Below are 25,441 nucleotides of genomic sequence, written 5' to 3' on the forward strand. Positions count from 1 at the left end.
CTTTGTTGAAAGAGCAGCAATACACTACTGAAAGCTAGCTAAACACATCATGTGAGCCAATGACAAGAGGCATATAGATATACAGTATATACAGCCATCAATCAGCAACTAGCTCACAGTAGTGCATTGCTGTTCCTGAGCCTACCTAGCTATGTGACTCGATGTGCATGATTGTTTCAAGCTGGATAATTTTGCTGTTTGCATTTTTTCAGTGGTAAAGTTTTGCAAGGAATTAGTTTTTTATGACTAGGACTATAAGCGCCTGATATTCAAAAGCTCCCCGGCATGGAGAGAAATTGTGAAAAATCTTTGTTATTTTTTTAGACCTTACATTGTAATGTAGGTGTCGCTCCTTCACACACAAAACCCTGAATAGTGAGATAATAATCTTTTAAATAACATTTTTTGTTTCTAACATTTTTTAAGGACCTCTCCATACTGACCAGATGTCTAAGATCATCTCACTTGAGCGGCGAGCTTTTGAATATCAGGGCCAAGAAAAAAAAATGAGGGGAAAAGGGGATTTAAATAGAAAAAAAATGGGATCAAGTAGAAAATATTTTTTATCCACTGCCTTTACAACACTGCATTCCTTTTACAGAGACCTTAAGTAGTTTTGTGGAAAACTTGATTAGGACCTCCAAATTATGATATATACAGTGCCATGATGCCTTTGCTGATTTTAGGCTAGATTACAAGTGGAGCGCAAACGGTTAATTAAGCAGCCATTACAAGAGCTCAGAAAATTAACCAGAGATCCGATCAAGGGTTAATTTTCTAAAAGTGCCCCAGATCCCCTCAAAACAGAGAGCATTATAAAAAAAAAATATTAAAAAAGTAGCATTTTTTTAAAAATAAAAAACAACTGCACTAGGCAGTTTTTGGGGCCAAAAGTTGGTGGGAGTGGGGTGTTAAAAAAAAACAGCACTGAAAAGTGCCTTTACATTACAGTCTATGGGAACTGTGTGTTCCCAGTGAATATATATGTATATGACTATATACATATATATTTATGTGTTAATATGTGTATATATACACATATTAACACATAAGCATATCAGCATATACATATATATTTACAAATGCTGCAATTGCTGCGCTACTTACCCCCCTTCACTGTGCTTAGGTTCTGATTCCATCTCTGACAGCATCAAAACAAGGTTCTCATTGGAGCCTATGGAAGGGCACTCTTGTGAGCGCAATGCTTCCCAGCAAAGCAAATGCGAGTTCGTATGTAGAAAAGAAGAGAAGCGTAAAAGAACCCCTCTAAAAAGAATACACTTGATAGCACTCAGGAGTATACTGAGATTATAGAAACAGCTTCACATAATATGTATAACTTTTATTAGTTTATTAGAAATAAATTAGGAAAGTCGGTAATAAAACACTCTCTGGCTAACTGTGTAGTGGTAAATGAGAGCCTATATAAGATGACAATTTTGACAAAGTGAAAATCACAGGGGTTAATATAGAGATTGAATAACTACAGGAGTACGAACATGTCCTACTCTCTGCCAAGTTGTGAACACATTTTCCACAGAAAAGTGAGTGCAGTAAATAATAGATCTGATAAAACAGTATATCTAGCCTGATGAGATGATCTCAAAAAAGAAGATCTATGATTAATTCAGGGTATAGGTTAGGACTTTATGTACCATAAGTTATGTATGGATCAAGGTAGTAAGCATAACACTAGTTCGCTAGTTTGTTGTTAAGCTCTAAACAACCCAATCAAGCTAGTGTGTTATTAATAATGTAACCAGGTTTGAGTACTGGTAATATTGTAATTGTAAATAGAATTAGGGTACTGAACCCTTAAATTAACAGCATAGTGTAGTATGTAGAAGCAGCGCTGTGAACAGAATATAAAACACCACAGTAGAGTAGGTGTAAGGTGGAGAACCCTGGATATGCTGTGGATCAAGCAGCAACCGGTTGACAATCTCAAACATTAACCCAATGTTCTATCAGATGCATCATAATACGGCTCAAGTAACGCTTAAGTTAAAGTTAGTCATGACTGCAGTAAGATTAGCGAAAGGCAATTTAAAACACAGGAGCCCCTAAGATTCCTCACCACGTCCCTAACAAAACCCTGACATGTATCGCCGTTACCGGCTTCTTCAAAGAGCTTGTGCTTGCATTGCTGTTAACTTCTAATACCAGCGCACATTAGCGTGCACTGGTATTAAAAAGTGGAGCACAAATATTGCTTTCTTGAAAGTTATATTTAGAGCTCCACTTGTAATCTGGTCCTTTATATTTATTGGTTACTGTTAGTTGTACTAGGAATTAAAAATGAAAATTAGCCATGTTTCCTATATTATTTTCCAAATTTTAGTTGTTATCAAAATAAATTGTGAGGAACATAAAAGATATAATAATAACAATAATGTTAGCACGCCACTAGTAATATAGCCCATTCTAGTTGGAGCATTTTATTTTTTTTGTCTCCATCCACAGGAAACAAATGAGCAATTGCCCATGGCTCTGTCTGTCAGCCAATGAGCAATCAATCCAGTTGTACAAATACTTCTTGTTAGATTCAAAATCAGAATACACAGATTTAACCTAAAGGGATATAAAACATAAAATGTTACTTTTGTGATTCAGACAGAGCAAACCATTTTAAAAAAAAGTTTCCAATTTACTTCTATTATCAAATTTGGTTTGTTCCCATGATATTCTGTGTTGAAGAGATGAGGCCCGGATTTAGCGTCAGGCATACTGGACAAATGACAGTGGGCCGGTTTCCGTAGCCCCGCCCTGCACAGGCACAGCATTTAGATCAAAGGGATATTTATCATTATTTATTTGTTTTGTAATATTTTTTATTTTTTTATATTAGAGTTTATAACTTGAGCACAGACTGTAACTAAGTAATGCGCCCGGGCTTGTGATAGAGGGGGGAGGGGTGGAGCTGGACTAGTACTGCTTTGCTGAAAATGTGGAAGCCGGCAAGTAGTGGAAGTTAAAAAAAAAATGTCTGATGGCAGAATAACCTGAACTTCAAAAGAAAACTAATTGCTACAGGCTAGTAATATTTGTAGTAGCTTTTCTAGCAGACGGCTGGGGCAGTGATAGCTGTAAAACACGGCATGTCCCGCTTTACAGAATTTCCCTTATCCCCACCCATGGGACACCCACAAACTGCCCTGACACAGCCACAGAACACCCACAATCCTGCCCACTAATTACCTCCCAATACAGCTCCACCTACAAAATGGTAACGGGCTCTGTGACAAAACCAATCTCGCCACTGTACATTGGAGGGCCTGTTATGGAACATTCTTTGGGCTGGAGGTACATGGGCTTAAGGATACCCAGAGACTGCATGGAAATATGGAATGTTATATGCTGGACACCCCATGTACTTTCATAACTCTGTCTTATGTCTATGTCACCCTGTATCCATAAATACAGGATGGGTACAGGGTGTGAGTGCCCCTTGTGGGAGCAATTGTGACTCTATAAGCCAAGTGGGCATAAAAGACTTTATAGCTAATAAGAACTGTTCCTATATTCAGTAATAAGATGTATTCTATGTATGTTTAAGATCTGATTGTGTCTCAGGAGTCTGTCTGGGTAAACTGATTGTGTCCTTGTGTGATTATGTTAACTAGACTGCCCAACATCAGATTGTCTGAGTAAACGTTCTTCCCTAGTTAATTAACTTAATATGTTAATCTGTTTTACCTGTGAATAGACAATTGTTAGAGGTTTGATGCATTGTTCATATGTTTGCTTTACTGTTAAACCAATGCCCTTTGTAACCTGAAGCCAGGGTGTATAAATCTGTGTGCTGCCTTCAAATAAAGGAGTTATTCTGTTTAAACCTGAAAACTGGCTGGTTTGTGAATTGCTGATTCCCTATGCAGGACGTTGTTCCCTGGTATTAACCCTTGGTACACTGTTGGTACCGTAACATTGGTGGCAGCGACGGAATGAATCTTATCGCCCAGAAGAGCAACTACACAAGCCAGTAACCTCAGGAAGAGGGGGATTATTACAATACTGACTAAGATGGAAAAGAGAAAAGTAAATTTTGCAGCTTTTAAAAACTTCCTGGAAACAGAAGGAGAGATTGATGGGTACCTTGCGGATTTTGAGAGGCAATGTGCACTACACAAGGTACCCGCAGAGGACTGGGTCACGATATTATCTGGAAAATTATCCGGCCGGGCCAGAGAGGCTTTTCGGGCCATTCCAGATGAGGAAGTCAGGGATTATAATACTGTAAAAGAGGCTCTGCTCTCCAGGTATGCGGTTACACCGGAGGCATACCGGAGGCGGTTCAGAGACACTGTTAAAGTAGCTGGAGATTCCTACCTTGAGTGGGCATGTAAGGTGCACCGCACAGCAGCTCACTGGATAGCGGGGTGCCAAGCCGTATCTGGGGAAGAGGTGCTGCAGCTATTCCTGTTGGAACATTGCTTCGACAAGTTACCCGCAGGAGTTCGAGAGTGGGTTCGGGACCGTAAACCCTCCACCCTGCAGGAAGCGGCTCGCTTGGCAGAGTATACGGATGCCCGCAAACTGGACACTGCTACCACTAAGCCCCCTGCTAGAGTGAAGTACAGACCCCCAGTCACCCCAGCAGCTGCCAGTTACCAAACCCCGGCGCACCACTATACCACACGGCCTCCGGCCACGAACTACCCTCAGAGAGCCCTGTTCAATTTGCGGTGCTACTCACAACCTATTCGGTGCTTTAGATGTAAGCAACTAGGGCACAAAAGACCAGAGTGTCCCCTAAACGCAGCGAACCAAGCGCAGTCCTGGAGAAGACCCGCCGGCGGAATCCCACGTAATCCTCAGCCTGCGGCCCGCTACGTAGAGGCGCAAGAATGCTGGAGCATCCTACATGAGGCAGACCTTGTGCAAGCTGCCCACCGGAATAACCGGCAACTGGTTAAAGTGAATGGGAAGGAGGTCAGTGGTCTACGGGATACTGGTGCTACCATGACCTTGCTTCAAAAGAACTTGGTGTCTGAGAAACAGTACACTGGAGACACTGTGGCTGTGAGGGTAGCAGGGGGCGATGTGTTCAGCCTACCTGTTGCCAGGGTACATTTGGATTGGGGAGTGGGCGCTAGACCTGTGAATGTGGGGGTCAAGAAGGACTTACCTGCTGATGTTCTTCTTGGAAATGACTTGGCCCCCCCTTGTTTCTGCCTACGCTCCTATGGTTCCCGCTGATGTTAACTCTGTGACTACCCGTGCCCAGATCCGTGCAGCAGAGACTGACCCACCTGCTGCTAAGCCCCAGGACGCTGAGCTCAGTAAATCTCTATCCGCTATTGATATGTGGAGGTCCCGTTACAATGCGCTGATGAAGGAGAAGAGGAGCGCAGAGGAAAAAGCACGTTTAGAACAGGAATCTCTGCTAGACAAGCTGCACCGACAGACTGCAGAAAACACCAGCTTGAGAGTGGGACATGAAACCTTAAAGACAAACTTAATGACACTTGAGGAGAAGCTGACGCTGGCTCATAGTGAGGTGCAGCAACTCAAGGGCACCCTATGTCAGTATGAAGGGATTGTGGATACCTATAAAGAGCAGGTACAGAAAACTCGTAAAGAAGCTGATGGGATTTTGAAGGACTGTTTGGCCCTGGTCTGGGCACTGAGGAATTTGAACCCTTGTTTGTATGGACAGGAATTCTCTCTCATAACGGGAATACAGATGGATTGTCCCAGCAAACTGACATGCCTACCAGGCGCTCTGGTGGTATATGGCACAGTATATACCCTGGACAGCCGAGCATGACAAACCAGAGGGAGAGGAGTTTGATGGTCCTGTCCCCCAGCAACACGGCTGTTTAGCCAAAGGGGAGACGATTGGTCTCCCCCTCCAGCAGCACAGCTATGTATCCAAAGGGGAGACAGTCGGTCTTCCCCTCCAGCAACCAGGCTCCCACCAGGCTACTTCCATGGTAGTGCTGGCACCCGGGCAGAGTACAGCTGGTCTCTGCCCACCTCGCAACCCACCAATTCAGCGTACCAGTCCCCCACACAGCTGTGGTGAGGCACCTGGACATGGACAAGTTTTCCCCGTACTCAGGTGTAGTAACCATTTATTGTGGGTGGGCTGTACTACTAATTGTGTTTTATGGGTGGGTTGCTGGACTAACCAGGGCACTGACCGGCAGGAGGTCAGATACCCTGTTAGTCTGTTTGGAAAAGGGGAGAGATGTGACAAAACCAATCTCGCCACTGTACATTGGAGGGCCTGTTATGGAACATTCTTTGGGCTGGAGGTACATGGGCTTAAGGATACCCAGAGACTGCATGGAAATATGGAATGTTATATGCTGGACACCCCATGTACTTTCATAACTCTGTCTTATGTCTATGTCACCCTGTATCCATAAATACAGGATGGGTACAGGGTGTGAGTGCCCCTTGTGGGAGCAATTGTGACTCTATAAGCCAAGTGGGCATAAAAGACTTTATAGCTAATAAGAACTGTTCCTATATTCAGTAATAAGATGTATTCTATGTATGTTTAAGATCTGATTGTGTCTCAGGAGTCTGTCTGGGTAAACTGATTGTGTCCTTGTGTGATTATGTTAACTAGACTGCCCAACATCAGATTGTCTGAGTAAACGTTCTTCCCTAGTTAATTAACTTAATATGTTAATCTGTTTTACCTGTGAATAGACAATTGTTAGAGGTTTGATGCATTGTTTATATGTTTGCTTTACTGTTAAACCAATGCCCTTTGTAACCTGAAGCCAGGGTGTATAAATCTGTGTGCTGCCTTCAAATAAAGGAGTTATTCTGTTTAAACCTGAAAACTGGCTGGTTTGTGAATTGCTGATTCCCTATGCAGGACGTTGTTCCCTGGTATTAACCCTTGGTACACTGTTGGTACCGTAACAGGCTCCTATCAACCTCCTGTGTCTATCGTACCCACAAATGCTACATAAAGGTTTAAAGATCATTAAAAGGGCAGTAAACCTACAAAATAATGTTATATAATTCTGCACATAGTGCAGAATTATATAACATGATCTTAGCGCAAATTTTATGCAACATAATATTGCAGCTAAAATTTGATTATAAAAGAGGATTTTTTAGACCGCCACTCTTGCTCTACTGAGCGGGTCTGGTTTTCCCCCTGAACGCATCTGGGCAGCTGTCTAGTCACAGCCCGGCCTGATCACGCTATTACACTCAATGTAGCTCGCTCCCGCTATCAGACAGTTGCATAAAGTTTGCGCTAAGATAATGTTAAGATAATGCACTATGTGCAGTATTATATAACATTATTTTGTAGGTTTACTGCCCCTTTAACCTTGTAACCCTTCGGTCACCATTTGCCTTCCTGTGGTCTTTCTGTTTGTTTTCCTAAGTTCCTGCTCAGGACAGCATGGGGAATACTGTTACGGGTGAGCTGAGGTGCAGGGGAGCTTTAACTTTTAAGTTAATAGCTTGGTCTTAATTCTGTGTTACTAAATGTCTTAAGTTGCTACCAATGCCCTTGTAAACCTGTATTTGAGTATAATTTATTATTAATGAACTTATTTTATTATTGCAAAATTAATTGTTTAATTACTTTTGCAAAGGAGTGTCCTACCTTTTGCCTTAAAATTTGCTTAATGCACTTTATTTTCTCTTCTGCACAATAAAAAAAAGAAAAACACTGCTTTCTGGCTTCCACTGTAATGGACATTTAATTGCGTGGAAGAATTTAATAAATCTATCCATACATGTCCCTTCATATGTGTGTGTGTCAGCTTGTATGTATTTGTGTGTGTGGCTGTGTATCTAACCCTGAAACTGTGTGTCTAACCTTGCATCTGTGTGTGTGTATGTCTGACCCTGCATCTGAGTGTGTGTTTGTGTCTAACCTTGCATCTGTGTGTGTGTATGTCTGACCCTGCATCTGAGTGTGAGTTTGTGTCTAACCTTGCATCTGTGTGTGTGTGTGTATATCTGACCCTGCATCTGAGTGTGCGTTTGTGTCTAATCCTGCATCTGCGTATGTGTGTCTAGCCCTGCATGTGTGTGTCGGTGTATAATCCTGCATGTCTGTGTGTCAGTGTCTAATCCTGCATCTATATATGTGTGTCTAGCGATGCATGTGTGTGGTGTGTATGCATATGAGTGTATGTATGAGTGTGTGTATGTAGGTGTTTGTGTGATGTGCAAGTATATGAGTTTATGTATCTGGGTATATGTGTGGTGTGCGTGCATTTGAGTGCATGCATGTGTGGTATGTATGCATATGAGTATGTGTATTTGTGGTCGTGCATATGAGTGCGTGCATGTGTGGTGTGCATGCATATAAGTGCGTGTATGTGTGGTGTGGTATGTTTGTCTACTGTAAACCAGAAAATATTTTTTTTAATTATGAGGTGTTTCCTGTCCATTTAATTTGAAATTATTGCAATATTTACAACATTTGCCAGAGAATTCTGATCAATTGGAATGGAGAACTCAGGTACTGCATTTCTTATTTTTGGTATATGAAGTAGAAAACAGAGGGGCGCCTCATGTGTAGATCAACCAAAGCAAGATACTGAAGTAATAGCCAAAGCCAAAAGGGTACTCACATTTGGTTATAGCACACCAATGTGCTGGTAGTAACGTGCTGATATCTTTGGGTGTATCACTCACCCTCTTTCCTGGTAATGCTTTGTCCACTGAATCCCAATCAGTAACCAAGGTTGTAATGCTCACCTCCGTGTGGCATTCAAATGGGAAAGACAAAGGTGCTAGAACTATGCTTAAGTTTTATAAAAGCTTTATTTAAAAACAACACATTAAAAACAAAAGCAGTGAGTTAAAATAGGGGTGTCCAAGATTTACCCCCTATCTGCAATGCGTTTCTTGGCTATAACTGCCGTTTCATCAGGCATCTAGCACCTTGCATGGTTCAATACTATTTAAATCCATTGAAAACCAATGAGCAAACAAACAATCTCACTGTTCATTGTGGACGTGTGAAATACACGTGTGAATAATTAATACAATGATTAAGTAATAGTGGTTTGTTCATGTCTTCCCAATATATCAAGCAAGATCCAATAACGCATATAAGAAAACCTTCATCTTCAATTCATATACAATGATACAGTGTAGGTACAAATACAATCTTAATCTCCTAAATTGATTTTACCAGGCCACCTCTTATTTTATTGTTTATCACAAAAATCAAAACGTTTTGTTTGTAACATGATCCCTCACATATTATTCGTATTAAAATTGTGTTATATAGCTGTGAATTTTTAAATGTTATAACTGCACGTTGATATTACCTGCATGATCATTAAAGAATATTTCAAAGGCTTTAACAGTTATCCGGAGTTTAACTTCTCCACTATGTTTTGTCCGTTTTGCTTATTCCTATTTCTGTCATCGTCACTGAATCACGTGGCTACTTTTAGCCAATCTTGTAGCTCCCAACTGCAAATCAGTGAATGTGTTGCTCTTTGTATTCGCCGCACATCTAGACTGTCAGATTAAATGACAGACCGCTGTATCATATGGTCATATTGATACTTTTGTATATATCCGATTCTATACGAGAGGAGAGTTTTTAGCTAATTATAGAATCGGCTACGAGGGAATAATATAAAAAGAGATACAGAAGATTGAAAAATTACAGAATCCCCCATTAGGTAAGTCCCATTGCTATATGGGTGATTGTATATACTTAAATTAAATGGATCTAATATGATATTAAACCTATAAAATGTGAACATCCCGTTCTATTACTACCTCCCCAAGGTCCACAAGGATAAAAATAAAAAAACCCGGGGAGACCCATAATTACGGGGATAAATAGCCTAACCAATTGCCTGTCAGAATATGTGGATTTTTATCTGCAGAAATATGTAGTGACTTTACTGTCTTATATTAAAGACACCACAGACCTCCTAAAGGAACTATCAACTCACAAAAAAGGAGAGGAATATTTCTGGTTAACCTGCGATGTATGTGCATTGTATTCAAACATTTACCACAAATTAGGGCTAAAGGCAGTTAATGTCTTTTTGGAAGAGGACATATATTTACCTACTATGCAACACAAATTCTTTCTAGAACTGATTTCATATATTTTATCTCATAACTATTTCCAATATCTCAATGCATTTTATTTACAGATGAAGGGTACAGCCATGGGTACCATGTTTGCCCCCAGTTTCGTAAATCTTTTTATGGGTATATTCGAAGAACAATATATTTACCATTCGGACTGGAGGGGGAACCTGGTATTCTATGACCGTTACATAGATGATTTCATTTTTATTTGGAAAGGCACGGAAGATTTGGTTAGACAATTCATAAAGAGTTTAAACAATAACGCTATGGGGTTTTCATTTACTCATAGCATACACCCTTCAAAAATGGAATATCTGGATTTAGTCTTAGAATGGGATATGGATGGTAATGTTTTGTCTTCCACCTATTTTAAAAGGGTGGATAGCAGCAATTTTCTCCACTTTAACAGTAACCATCTAAATAGTTGGAAGACAAAGATACCATATAGCCAATTCTGACGCATCAGAAGGAACTGTAGTAACATCAAGTTATATGATACTCAAGCAAAAACACTTATAGACAGATTCAAAGAGAAGGGATATCCTGAAAATCTCATCAAAGACAGCTATACACAAGTGAGAAATATCAATAGAAGGGATATTTTGGTACCCAGAGAGACGAAAAAGCATACCAAAGAGACAACTTTGAAATGACCAGTCTTTATTACTCAATATAATTCAGAACACAAATATATCAGACAAACATTGAACAAACACTGGCCCATAATCCTAAAAGACCCTTACCTTAAGAACAATCTGGAAACAAACCCCAAACTAGTATTTAGAAGGGCGCCTACCCTGAAACAAAGGTTAGCTCCTAGCAGGTTGTGTTGTCCAAAAAGACAAACATACATAGCATAAATCAAAAAAGGGTAACACTGGGAAATAGGAACAAAAAGGGAACATACAGATGTAATAAAGCTCGTTGTCATATGTGCAAGTATATTACTTATGGCACTGACACCATTAAATGTAATTCCACAGGGGAAACCATTGATATTAAAACACATATTATCTGTGGCACAGATTTTGTGATCTATGTCCTATCTTGCAAATGTAGCCGGCAATATCTAGGCCGTACCTGCAGGAAAGTACTGGATCTATCGCTTCCAGTCACTGTTTCCCTCTGGCTTAAATGAAGTGATAGATTTGGCAGCATATGTATAGTTGACATGCAAGTGTAGGGTTTTCTTTAGATATACAGTTTCACTATTGGTTATTGTTTAACATTAGTGATCTATGTCGATCCAATACGCTTAACCTTTAGGGGCATATTTATCAAGCTGCATATGGAGCTTGAGGCCCTTGAAGGCTCGCTGGAAACAGAAGTTATGAAGCAGCAATCTAAAGACCTCCATAATTTGCTCCATAACTTGTCCGCCTGCTGTGAGGCGGCGGATAGAAATCAACCCAATCGAATACGATCGGGATGATTGACACCCCCTGCTAGCGGCCAATCTGCAAGAACTGCTGGTGCAATGATAAATGCTGTCGGCATTTGTTGATGTGCAGCGAACATGATACACTACTTCGTATCATGTCCACTTGCACATTGTTAAATATGCCCCTTAGTATCACAATCACATTAGAGGGGGTTAAATTGATCACTTATTGATTTTTATCATTTAAATTATTTTAAATCTACACTATTATTAGGGGTATAAGATAAGTGAGACCTATAGCTGTACTGGTATTAGCCACTATACATGCACTCCAATATTGAGAACAGTTTCTCTAGTCATATTAATATAGTCTCACTAAGGACAAATTCAAGTTTATTCATCATCATTCTTAGTAGTTTATTTCAGGATAAATATTACATTAGATTGAATAGATTTGAGTGAAAATAGTCACTGTATGTGCACTTTAGGGATTGATCACAGGGATCTAGATTGATTATATATAATAACACCTATATAGTCATAGTTAGGGGTATATATAATACCATATAATACACACTTAAATTTAGTTTATCTAGATTGAGTTTATTTTATCTATCGTCTCTTTTTATATATATAATAATATTAATATAGTTGTATTAAGAACGCTATATATAATCTCACTTACCACACTTTGGTTTTTGATCATGAATTATATATCATGAATATTAGTATTATTTTTTAGGATTAATTATCACTTTTCTGTTTATATTTAGTTCAGAGCGACTAGCACTTTGTGCACTTTAGACCGTTCACACATAATCACATTAATGACATATCTCAAAATTGAGAATAGTTCACAAAGGTCACATTAAATAGATTAATTTGAGAATAGACTGCTAATGTCCCATCAATAGACTCATTAAGGACGCTACATACTATTTTACATAATACACACATAAGTCCATATATTTCACATTTTATAGGTTTAATATCATATTAGATCCATTTAGTTTAAGTATATACAAACACGTAATTTTTCAATCTTCTGTATCTCTTTTTATATTATTCCCTCGTAGCCAATTCTATATTTAGCTTAAAACTCTCCACTGGTATAGAATCGGATATATACAAAAGTATCAATATGTTTAAATATGACCATATGATACAGCGGTCTGTCATTTGATCTGACAGTCTAGATGTGCAGCGAATACAAAGAGCAGCACATTCACTGCAGTTGGGAGCTACAAAATTGGCTAATAGTAGCCACGTGATTCAGTGAAGATGATGTAAATAGGAATAAGCAAAATGGACAAAATATAGTAGAGAAGTTAAACTCCGGATAAGTGTTAAAGCCTTTGAAATATTGCAGGTAATATAAATGTGCAGTTATAACATGTAAAAATCCAGAGCTATAACACAATTTTGAAAAGAATAGTAGGTGGGGGATCATGTTACAAACAAAACGGTTTGATTTTTGTGACAAACAATAAAATAAAAGGTGGCCTGGTAAAATCAATGTAGGAGATTAAGATTGTATTTGCATCTACACTGTATCATTTTATATAAATTGCGGATGTAAGTTTTCTCACATGCATTATTGGATTTTTGCTTGATATATTGGGAAGACATGAACAAACCACTATTAATTAATCATTGTATTAATTATTCACACGTGTATTTCACACGCCCACAATGGGCAGTGGGAATGTTTGTTTGCTCATTGGTTTTCAATGGATTTAAACAGTATTGAACCATGTAAGGTGCTAGATGCCTTAGGAAACAGCAGTTATAGCCAAGAAACGCGTTGTAGATAGGGGTAAAACTTGGACACCCCTATTTTAACTCACTGCTTTTGTTTTTAATGTGTTGTTTTTAAATAAACCTTATATAAAACTTAAGCATAATTCTAGCACCTTTTGTCTTTTCCATTTGAATTCCACACGGAGGTGAGCATTACAACCTTGGTTACTGATTGGGATTCAGTGGACAAAGCATTACCAGGCGAGAGGGTGCGTGATACACCCAAAGATATCACCACATTACTACCAGCACATTGGTGTGCTATAACCAAATGTGAGTACCCTTTTAGCTTTGGCTATTACTTTAGAATCTTGCTTTGTTTGATCTATACATGAGGCACCCCTCTGTTTTGTGTTTTCTACTTCTTAGTCTTATCCGGATTCATCTGTGAGACCTTCTGAGGCCATTACATCCTGTACACAGTGCTGGGCACTGACTCCATTTTCTTGGGACTATTATTATATATTTGGTAATTGTATATTTGCCAACAGACAGATTTTTTGTAATTGTATATTTGGCAACACACAGATTGTTTGTACTTCATACTTAGAGTACCTTTGCCAGACATAGTCTGACATTTATATTACTCTTAGTTATCATACTCTGTGTGCTCCCTTCTTTTTTGTTTTTGTTTTGGTATATTATGTTCTACAAAAGATTCAGGGATAATTTGTTTTGTTTTTTATTTCAGAGAGGCGACACTGGCGAAACTGGCCCTAAAGGTCAAGAGGGCAAAAAAGGAGAAGTCGGCTCTACAGGCGTCCCAGGGCCACGTGGTTTTCCAGGTGAAGGAGGGCCACAGGGAAGATCTGGAATACCTGGCATTCCCGGAAAACCTGTATGAAATAGTAGCATGCATAAATAAGAATATATTTTAAACACTCTAAAAATGTTATTGCAAACCTCATAACATGATTATTTCCATTATTTACAGGGGAAATTCATTACAGAGGATCAGGTTATAAAGTTGTGTACTAATGTATTGCGTGGTAAGTGACCTGTTTGCATGCACCCGTTTTTAAGGCTTTTCACTTGTGTAGTATTGTGTAAAAGAAATAATAATGTAAAAAATAACAAAAAATCTGTATTATATATGCATGTATGTGTGTGCATTTGTGTATGTGTGTGTGTGCTTGTATGTGTGTGCGCTTGTGTGTGCTTGTATGTGTGCTTATGTGGGTGCATTTGTATTTGTGTATGTGTGTGTCTATGTCTGTGTGTGCCTGTGTGTCTGTGTGCATGTGTATGTGTGTATGCTTATATGTGTGTGCCTGTATGTGCGTGTCTGTGTGAATGCTTGTGTGTGTTTGTGCTTGTATGTGTATATGTGTGTTTATGTGGGTGCATTTGTATTTGTGTATGTGTGTGTCTATGTCTGTGTGTGCGTGTGTGTCTGTGTGCATGTGTATGTGTGTATGCTTATGTGTGTGCCTGTGTGTGCGTGTCTGTGTGAATGCTTGTGTGTGTGCACATGTGTGTGTTTGTGCTTGTATGTGTATATGTGTGTTTATGTGGGTGCATTTGTATTTGTGTATGTGTGTATCTATGTCTGTGTGTGCGTGCGTGTGTGTCTGTGTGCATGTGTATGTGTGTATGCTTATGTGTGTGCCTGTGTGTGCGTGTCTGTGTGAATGCTTGTGTGTGTGCACATGTGCACGTGTGGGTGTGTGCGTTGTGTGTGCGCATGTGATTGTGTATATGTGTGTGCATGTGTATAAGTGCACTTACAGCCCAAACGTGCTCTCTGTGTCTGTAAATAAATAATATTCAGTGAATTAGCATGTGTGATGTTCATTATCTAGTTATTATCTATGTTCATGTATAGATATCATTGAAATGGCATCTTTGTTGATTCAGATGCACAGATTCTGACTTAAATTAGTAATTAGTAATGTTGAACCTACTGACTTAAATGAACACTTTGATTTTACCAAACTAGTTTAATAAAAATATATGTATTTGTTTTCTAGCACAGTTACCATCAATGCTGCAGAATATGAGCCCTAGCTGTCCACCTTGTGAAGGAAAGCAAGGATCGCCAGGGTCGCCAGGCACACAGGGCAGACCTGGGGAAAGAGGGCCACCAGGATACCCAGGGAGAGGAGGCAGAACTGGTTACCCCGGGCTTCAGGGATTGCCAGGTCCTCAGGGAATAAAAGGTGATATTTTATGTATCCTAAATAGCACAGTGTAATGGTATCACAGGTCCTTCCTGCACTGTCACACAATGATTCAATATAAAATGAAAATGTATAGAGTTAGTAATACAAACTGAAGAAGAACCTGTTTTCATTCAGAAATGATATGGACACAACATGGTGCAGCAATATTCCTGGGGTCTTTGCTGTCAGTGGTATATGCCAATTAAAATCTTGGATACCAGAGAGACTACAATGCACTTACTTAGAGGCATCCTTCTAGTTAGCTCTAACACAACCCCAGCTGGGATACAATTGGTAAACCTAACCTTAATCCTAAGCCTATCTCTAACCCTGCCTTAACATTAGCCTTAACCATTACTTTGAGCATAATGCTAATCCTTAACTCTATCAGTGACACTAGACCCAAAGCTTGCCTTAAAGGGACAGTTTACTTATTGTTTAAAATGATAGATAATCACTTTATTACCTATTTCCCTGCTTTGCATAACCAACATTGTTATAGTAATACACTCTATAACCTCTAAGTTTGCATGTTTCTAAGCCCCTTCAGCCCGCCCTTATCTCAGTGCTTTTATTAGCATAAGAGCCAGACAGTACTAGTCAGGGATAGGAATGGACCAAAGCTGTGTCGGACATTTTCCAAAGTACAGACCTTAGTGAAGGACACCAAGGTCTACATTTAGCTACCAATCAGCAAGCTCTACCCAGGTGCTCAATCAAAAATGGGCCCGCTACTAAGATTACATTCCTGCTTTTTCAAATAAAGATACTAAGAGAACAAAGAGAAATTGATAATAGGAATAAATTAGAAAGTTGCTTAAAATTGCATGCTCTATCTAAATCATGAAAAAAAAATTGGGTTTAGTGTCCTTTTAATGGAAACAAAATTTCCATCAATCGAACTGGATCATACATTATATTGTGTGCGGTACACAAAAGGTTAAAAAGGAAATATCACCATTTTGTTGGCTTTAGGGCATAAAGAATACAGTAACAAAAATTAAAAAGTGTCATAGAATGCTGGCCTCTTTGTGACCTGTTAGTTTGCGAAAAAACACACATTTCTTAAATATTATTATTAATAGTTAAAAATCTAATCTTTCAGAGAGAAATAAATAAATAAATAAAAACAGATAGAACTGTAACCTGTATGTGATAAAAACATGAAACAACATTTTTTAAAAAAATATATAGTAGTGACTTCCGGTGGGCGGGCGTGCAAGCAACAACTCTGGAGTGGAGCTCCGTGAAAGCTACCCGCTGTATAGGCTTTTACCTACATCTGTTGCAGCCCGAATCTGTTGGCCCTTGACGGACATCGTGTCTGGGCACTAGAGAGGTTGGAAACTACCACCAATTTCCCCCACCGAAGCCCCAGTCACCATTACCCGACTGTGGAGACGAAGCTACACGGAACTTGTGGCGGCCATCTTGGCACAAGATAACAGAAGAACGGAGTGGAGAGACAACGACCAACTGTTCCAACAACCTTGTGGTCATTGACCTTACTAGGGTCTGAACTTGCTCACACGCATCCCGACGGCATCAAGCCTCCTGAACCCACAGCCCCGGTGACGATCGGAACGACGGGTGAGTGAAGCCACGTGGCGTATAGCCGCGAGGGCCGATAGTAAAGACCGGAGGAGACAGGGAGAATAGCCAGCAGCGGTAACCGGAGAGGCATCAGGCACAAGTGACAGCAGGCATCCTAATAGTTGTGGCCGGCTGATAGCGTAACAGAGGACTCGGCTGGGCTGACGGACCTTGAAGCAGTTCTGCTCCCGGAGGGGAGTCTGTGATAGTTAACTGTTAGTGACTGATCGGAGTCCTGGGACAACTTAACAGGTACTATCATAGAGTGATATATAGTAATCCCTGACCGCCTAGAGCCATACCTGGAGTAGAGATCCTATTAAATCTAACAGCCCCATAGTATCCCTGAGAACCAGCTGTTATCCAGGGAAGGATTGTTGCCCCAGGACAAACGGGCACTCTATTATTCTAATTCACTGGGACTTATAAATCCACAATACACAGCCTCATAGATTGATGTACTAACAGTGGATCTGAGAGGAACTGACTGAGGCAAAGGCCAACTACTAGAAGGGATAAGGTTGCCAACACCAACGGTAGTGCAGGTTTCACATATATAACTTTCCCTGCTGGACCTTGACCTTGCCTCCCCACAGGCAATACTACAGGGCTGGTTTGGGGACTTTGAGGATGCATTACTTGTCTGCACTTAAATAAGGCACTGTTTCTCTAGGTAATTAACAAACACACAGGAGATCCATTACCTGCATTATTCTCTCATTAAACATCTGTGGGAACTAAAGGCCTAATCCTAACACCTCCCTCCACAGGGCCATTAAACTACCTCCAGCAAAGAACTTTCCTTTCCACAAACAACACCATAAGACTCACATTGGAACTGTGTGGACCTATTGCTTATTTGTACCCAGCTCAGATACTGGCTTTTGCAGGCTCATAACTGGAGCAGAGACTGTTAAAGGGGAAAGGGAAAGAGAGAGAAAGAAATTTTCTTTTTATTTTTTTTAAATATGCTTTCTTTGTAGAAATGTGTGCATTGCAGGCTTAAACTAACATCTCTTTTTCACAGGTTTAGCAACACACGCTCAGAACAGAATTGTAGGGCTTTACAGTTTGTGTATCCATATTTGCATATAATTGTGTCTTCTATCAGTCCTGTGTTAGGGGTATACTGTACATTATTACCCAATTTTGGGAGGTGGTGTTTATATATCTCTTTGTGTTTATTTCTGTTCCTGCCCTGACCTTGGGATACAGTATCAACGGGTGGGGTTGAGTGACTGAACGCATGTTATATGCACTTGATGCTTAATTTTACAAGAGGTACTTTCAGAGGTGCATGGAGAAATTCCTTGTGCCACTTACAATGGCAAGCCGTAACAAAAATGCTGATCGCAGGGCCAAAATTGGATCAGACATTGGTACCCAGGCTTCCTCCTTTGACACCTTGCATGAGGGCCACTCACTCGACCCGCACCCCATAGTCAAACAAATCTCCACCTTGTTCTTGCCTAAAATCGAAAATCTTCAAAAAGGGGTAGACACTTTAGCTGAAGAGGTGAAACAATTTTCAACACGGGTGTCTGAAGTGGAGACTAGAGTCTCCGACCTAGAGGACACCCAAAACACACACTCTGGTAAAATTGAGGCTTTGGAAAAACAATCCATAATATTGCAGCAAAAATTAGATGACTTAGAGAACAGGTCGAGGCGGAATAATGTCCGTCTACTCGGGTTACCTGAGTCGATAAAGCCAGCAGAGATTTTGAGATTTGTTGAGAAAGCCCTCCCCTCCCTGATTAATATTCCCGCTGAGGACCTTGCAAACAGTGTAGAAAGAGCACACAGAGTAGGCCCAGAAAGACCAGCTATGGACCACAGTGCACAGGCACGGCCGGTAATGATAAAATTCCTACACTTTCAGACCAAAATGGCGGTGCTCAGGGCATATCGTAAAATGGGTGAAGTATCTTTTGAAAACTCTAGAATTCTCCTGTTCCAAGACTATTCTGTTGAACTGACTAAAAGACGTAGGGAATTCTCTGCACTCTGCTCTAGGCTACATATGGAAGGTAGACAAGCTTTCTTGCTATACCCAGCTAAGCTTAAAATAGCCACCCCCAGAGGCCCTAAATTTTTTGATACACCACAATCAGCACAAGATTTTATAGATGCAGAGATGGGTGCCAGGAGCCCCAGAGGCGCTAGAGGGGGAGAAGGTTAGGTATCTGCGTCACTCTAAGAATAAATATAGGCCTTGTTAGCTAACTTTATTGATGGCTTCTATAGCCAGTACTGTGGAAGTATCTCGCTCCAGCAGAGATACTCCCTGCACCTATGCATTGAGCATAGGTCTGTTATTTTGGTTAAAAGTTTTTGTTGAGTTAGGGCATTATGTGTTTATTAAACAAAACTTAGCAGGGTGTTATGTTGCATCCCCCACCTGTAATAGGAAAGAAGGAATACAATGGCTGCATCCTATAAACTTGACAATAGGGGTTCATAGCTCTGTACACAACACTCTGCTAGGTATGACATGTGACATGAAACCCTTTTTGAAGGTAGATATAAAGTTTTACATAAGTTGGTTTCAATTCATGGTTTGGTTGGTGTTCTGGAAAATACTAATGTGCGATTGTAAAAATGGAAGAAAACATATCTGTTGTAACATGCTATTTTTTAACAGTCATGTTGTAAAATATGTCTTAAATTGGAATCTGATGACAACCTCATGTTTTTCTTCAGCACAACAGTTAAGCTTGCCTGGCTGGTGGGCACACTGTAGGGCTGAACCGGGAGCCTGTACACGCGCCAAGGAGGTATGTCAAGGAGAGTGTTTTTTGTTTTTTTTTCCCTTTCATCCCTCTGCATCTCTTGTCCCCCCCTCTATCATGTGTTACATACTATGCAAACCTCCCCATCTTGAATCATGTATGCCCACATAGGTTCTAGCCTAAAAGTTAAGATTTAACCTATATTCCTGGAATATAGGGGAAATACATTCCCCTGTTAAGAGGAAGTCAATTCTAACTCACCTTAGGAAAAAACGCGCAGAGATTGCATTTCTGCAGGAGACACATCTCTCGGATGTGGAACATGATAAGCTGCGGACAGATTGGGTGGGGAGGGTGGAATATGTTTCATACAAATCAGCAAGTAGGGGGGTGGCCATACTTTTTGGTAAACAACTGGAATATGACGTGTTGGATGTATTGAAAGACACAGAAGGCAGATATTTAGTTGTTCAGATTCGCGTTCTAGGGAAAATTTACACGTTGTGTAATCTCTATGCCCCGAACCAGAAGGACAGGAAGTTTTGGGACACCATAGTGACCACACTCACACCTTATCTAGGCACACACATCATAATTGGTGGAGATTTCAATCTGGCCCCAAACCCTCACTGTGATAGGCTGAGGGACCCCACTAGATGCACAGATAGGAAACTGCCCAGGGTACTGGATAAGTTTGAGAAAGACGTCTTTGCAAGATTGGGAAACTCTCTGGATGTTCTGGACATCTGGCGACAACTCAATCCGGATGGAAGAGACTACACCTGTGTCTCACGGGCGACCCCTTCCATGTCGCGTATTGACCTCTTTTTGATCTCCAACACGTTAATCACTCAAGTGATTGATACAAAAATCGGAGATGTTGTCATCTCGGATCATGCCCCCATAGCTCTATTTCTGGACACAATTCCCCGAATGTGCAACAGGCGTACGTTACGGTTCCCCAAATACTTAATAAACTCCCAAGAATTCCAACATCACTTAGTGCACTGTTGGGATGACTACAGAGCTAACAACATCCAGCATTTAAGTACACCGGAGTTATTCTGGTCGACGGCAAAAGTTGTTCTCGCAGGTAACATTATTGCTTACCTGGCACGTCGGAAAAAGCAGGGCGTTGAAAAAGTAGAGCAGCTGAGATCCGTCTTAGCAGATGCCTATCGTGACTACCGCACCAGCCCCTCCACTCAGAAATATCGCAAATATGTTGGTGCTAAAGAGGAGTATGATGCACTTCTAGCGCATCAGGCCTCCCAGACGCTCCTACGTACTCGGGGCAAGTACTATCGTTATGGCGATAAATCGGGGAAACTACTAGCAACGTTAGTAAGGTTGCCCACGTCCTCCAGAAGCATTGCTGCGGTGAAAGTGGGGGGCAGGGTTCTGCAAGACTCTGCTTCAATAGCGGAAGCCTTCGCCTCGTATTACTCCTCTCTATACTCAAGTGAGCTTCCCTCTGGAACGGAGACGAGGGACAGATTCTGGGAGACTATCTCCTTCCCTAAGATTTCTGAAGAGCAATTGGCCAACTTAAACGCTCCCATAGAGAGGGAGGAAATTGAGAGAACCATCATGAACATGTCACTGGGCAAGGCACCAGGCCCTGACGAGCTGCCAATTGAGTTTTACCGTCTGCTTAAATCGCAGGTAGCCCCGACTCTTGTAGAGCTGTTCACGGGTTACTCTAGGGAAAACAAGATACCTGCCCCTGAATTCTTAGCAGCCTCCATCACGCTGATTCCAAAGGCAGGAAAGGATAACCTGCTGCCCGAGTCTTATAGGCCAATCTCCTTACTAAACTCGGACTACAAGATCCTCACCAAACTATTTGCCGAGAGACTAAAATTTATCCTACCTAGCATCATACATGAGGACCAAACAGGCTTTATGCATGCAAGGTCGTCGGTGGTCAACATGCGGAGGGTTCTACAGGTAATCCAACAATTCTGGGCCGGATCTCATGATGCCGGGGTAGTGGATAGGCCGGAGGCCTTCCTGCTGTCACTTGACGCGGAGAAGGCCTTCGACCGTGTGGAATGGAGTCATCTGCTTGACACCCTGACTCGGGCCAACTTCTCGGGCCCTTTTCTTGCCCTTATTCAAAATCTCTATCACTCCCCTCTTGCAAATGTACTGGTGAACAATGTACTGTCATCTAGTTTTCAACTACATAGAGGTACTAGACAGGGGTGTCCGTTATCACCACTGCTCTTCAATATAGCGCTCGAACCTTTGGCTATCAAGCTACGGCAGGATTTCCCGGGCATTGACATAGCAGGAGCCCCACAGCATCTGGCGCTTTATGCGGATGACATGCTCCTCTTTGTACAAGATCCCCAGATACATTTACCCAATATTGTGACAGACCTAGCCGACTTCGGACTTTTTTCAGGCTACAAAATAAATGTACAAAAGTCGGAAATTCTCTGGCTCAACAAAGTACCTGGTACCGATGTTAAGTACCCCTTTACGGTGGCCAAACATGATATTACATACCTAGGCATCAAACTTTCGGCTAACCCCAACAAGCTATATGCCAATAACTTAACCCCTATCTGTGCTAAATTACAGGCACAGATGAATGGTTGGAAAGCTCTACCGCTTTCTTTGTCTGGGAGAATCAGCCTAATTAAAATGGTGGTTCTTCCTAGGCTACTGTACCCGCTACTTATGCTTCCATTACTTTTGAGTAAATCGGATATCAAACTCTTAAATATCGCGGCAAAGGGTCTCGTTTGGCAAGGGAAGAAACTGCGGATTTCGAGGGATAAGCTGAGCATGAATCTCCTCAACGGAGGCTTAGCCCTCTCAGACTTTAGACTCTATAACTGGGCCGCGCTGGTCCGCTTGGTTGTGGACTGGCAGGATGGCACACATCACTTCTGCCGATCGAACTTAGAGCAAGCGATGCTGGGGGGGGTGTCCTTGGCATACCTCCCGCACATCGCGGACACGAAATCCCTGAGGACCCTGGGCCTCAGCGTGATGTTCACAGACCCATTGAAAGCATGGCATCTGGCGCATAGGTACCTGAGTAAGGCCTGTCGTGCCTCATACTACCTACCTATCCGAAAAAACCCAGACTTTCCGGCTGGATCTGAGACCCTACCTTTTAAAGTATGGGAGGAAAGGGGACTGAAGTCACTTAAACACTTGATGGACCCGCTTACTAGAACGACCAAAACATTCGGAGCCCTGCAGAGGGAGTTTGGTTTGCCCAGAACTCACTTTTATGCCTTCCTCCAAGTACACCATTACATCGGAGACCTGGTGAGAAATAACCCAGATTTCTGGGAAGGCTCACCCTTTCGTCTCACTCAATCACTATATGCGATGGGCAGGTTCTCACTCTTGGAAATATACCAAACACTTCTGCAGCATCGCCTGGCTGGCCTTCAGCTATCCATATCAGCGGGATGGGCCAGAGAGGGACTGGAGGGCAGAGATAAGAAATAGTATGGAAAAAACAAAAAATGCGACACTATCAGCAATGTATAGGGAATCCCAGGTACGCTTCCTACATAAAGCCTACTTCACACCAAGGGTGATGGCAAAATGGATGCCCAACTGCCCGAATAGATGTATTAAGTGTGCAATGGACAATCCGAATCTATTACACTACATATGGGAATGCCCACCGATTAGACAGTACTGGGGTAAAATACAGTTCTGGATGAAGCAAAAAATTACAGATACAGCTTAATTTGCAACCTGAAACCGTCATATTTCTGAACTGGGACAACAGCTATGGGCAATATGACTCACTGTTGAGCTTAGTTATCCTGGTGGCTAGAAAGCACATATTAAAACAATGGATAACGAAAGTGGGACCCTCCTTCAAGGGTTTTAAAAACTTGTTACAAACCCAGTTATTCATAGAACAAATGGATGTTAGATGCGATATACTACACAGGTTGAGCTTATTTCTGCGCAAATGGCGCAGACTTATCCTAACTTTTGAACTAGAGATACAGAGGTTGATCTTAACGCCATTTAGGGACTCAGTGATGTTCATGGAAGACTCCCTAAGGGGGGATTGGGAACACTTGTTCCGTTGAAGAGTCACTAGGTTATCAGCACCCTACCCACAACTCCCCCCCCCCCCTCTCTTTTTTTTTTTTCCTCTCTCCTTGGCCGGGCCCCACAGCCGACAAGAGCACAACCGCAGACATGATCTCTCATTGGTAATGCCTCGGTTATGGTTAGTTAGAGTTAGTTAGTTAAAAGTTTGATAGAAAAATGTTAAGAAAATGTCTAGGAGGAAATCGCACTGATAAGAAGTATCTCTTTTTTCTATGACCTATACATGTTTATGTTGTAAGATCTCTAAGTAACAAAACAGACGATACAGTGGCTGTAATTGTATGCAATGTGTATTTATATTATCCTGTACACCAATGTATATGTGTGCGTTTTTCCTCCTTAATAAAAATGATATTTAAAAAAAAAAATATATAGTAGTTTTCCATGCTTTTTTTTCTTCAAATCAGACTATGATTTTCTTAGCTATTCTCCTGAATTTATAAATATTATGCATTTAAATTAAAATGTACATTGCCAAAATTACAAAATAGTATTGAGTATTTATATATCATGACAGAATAGCTATTGTCTTCAACTGAAGAAATTAAAATTGTAATACATTTATAACAATAGAGGTAAACTAGAGTTGTGTAAAAGCAGGACACAAGCTACAATTACCACTATGGCTTCCTTAGAATCAGCACTAGATCTCAGGTGGGTGCACTGCTTTTTTATGCTTTACCTTTGCATCTTGAATCGTCCTTCTCTCATCTCACTCTGAGTCACTTTCCCGCTACTGAGTTGCGTCCTCATGCAGGCGCTGCCCCAACCCTGCGAAACATGGTGCCACATGTGTCAAGGAGGATTCTACTCATCCCAAGTCCCTCCCTACCGCAAAACGGGGGCAGACGCTGCAAGGGCCAGTCATGGACACCAGTGTCTGTTTACGGACACCTTGCCTATCCCTGGTACTAGTTCATGTGTCCCATATAGATAACGTTGTGTTGACGCCTGTGGAGAATGGTTATACAAGAACCAGCATTAATTGGCTAAAATGCAATATTGTAAAAAGCACTGAGATAAGGGGCAGTCTGCAGGGGGGTTAGATGCAGGTAATCATAGAGGTAAAATTGATATTAATATAACTGTGTTGGTTATGCAAAACTGAGGAATGGGTAATAAAGGGATTATCTATCTTTTTAAACAATAAGAATTTTCAAGTAGACTGTCCCTTTAAATCCTAATCATAGTTATTGACCCTATTCCAAAGGGACATCAAACACAGACGGCTAGATTACGAGTTGTGCGTTAGGGTAAAAAAGCAGCGTTAAGAGGTCCTAACGCTGCTTTTTTACACCCGCTGGTATTACGAGTCTTGAAGGTTTAGGGTCACCGCACACTTCTTTGGCCATACCGCAAAACAACTTACGTAAACTTCGTAAAGTCTTTTTTCTATGGGACTTCCATAGCGCTGATATTACGAATCTGTCCTGGGAGGCCAAAAAGTGAGCGGTACACCCTACCCCGTCAAGAGTCCTAACGCATTTAAAAGTCAGTAGTTAAGAGTTTTATGGTACAACGCTGTAGCATAAAACTCATAACTAAAGTGCTAAAAAGTACACTAACACCCATACACTACCTATTAACCCCTAAACCGAGGCCCTCCCGCATCGCAAATA

At 41.1% G+C, this 25,441-nt stretch overlaps 1 protein-coding gene across 1 annotated transcript in view; it reads left to right on the forward strand.

Moving 5' to 3' along the window:
• Positions 1-25,441, forward strand: part of LOC128661600 (collagen alpha-1(XXI) chain-like) — a 173,039-nt gene that overhangs the window by 136,428 nt on the left and 11,170 nt on the right. Inside the window, exons 23-25 of the mRNA XM_053715836.1 lie at positions 13,926-14,072; positions 14,169-14,223; positions 15,205-15,393. Coding sequence (XP_053571811.1) covers positions 13,926-14,072; positions 14,169-14,223; positions 15,205-15,393 — 391 coding nt within the window. The remainder of the gene's footprint in view (positions 1-13,925; positions 14,073-14,168; positions 14,224-15,204; positions 15,394-25,441) is intronic.

This window comes from Bombina bombina, chromosome 5, assembly GCF_027579735.1.
Source record: "Bombina bombina isolate aBomBom1 chromosome 5, aBomBom1.pri, whole genome shotgun sequence".
In the NCBI taxonomy this organism is placed as follows: Eukaryota; Metazoa; Chordata; class Amphibia; order Anura; family Bombinatoridae; genus Bombina; species Bombina bombina.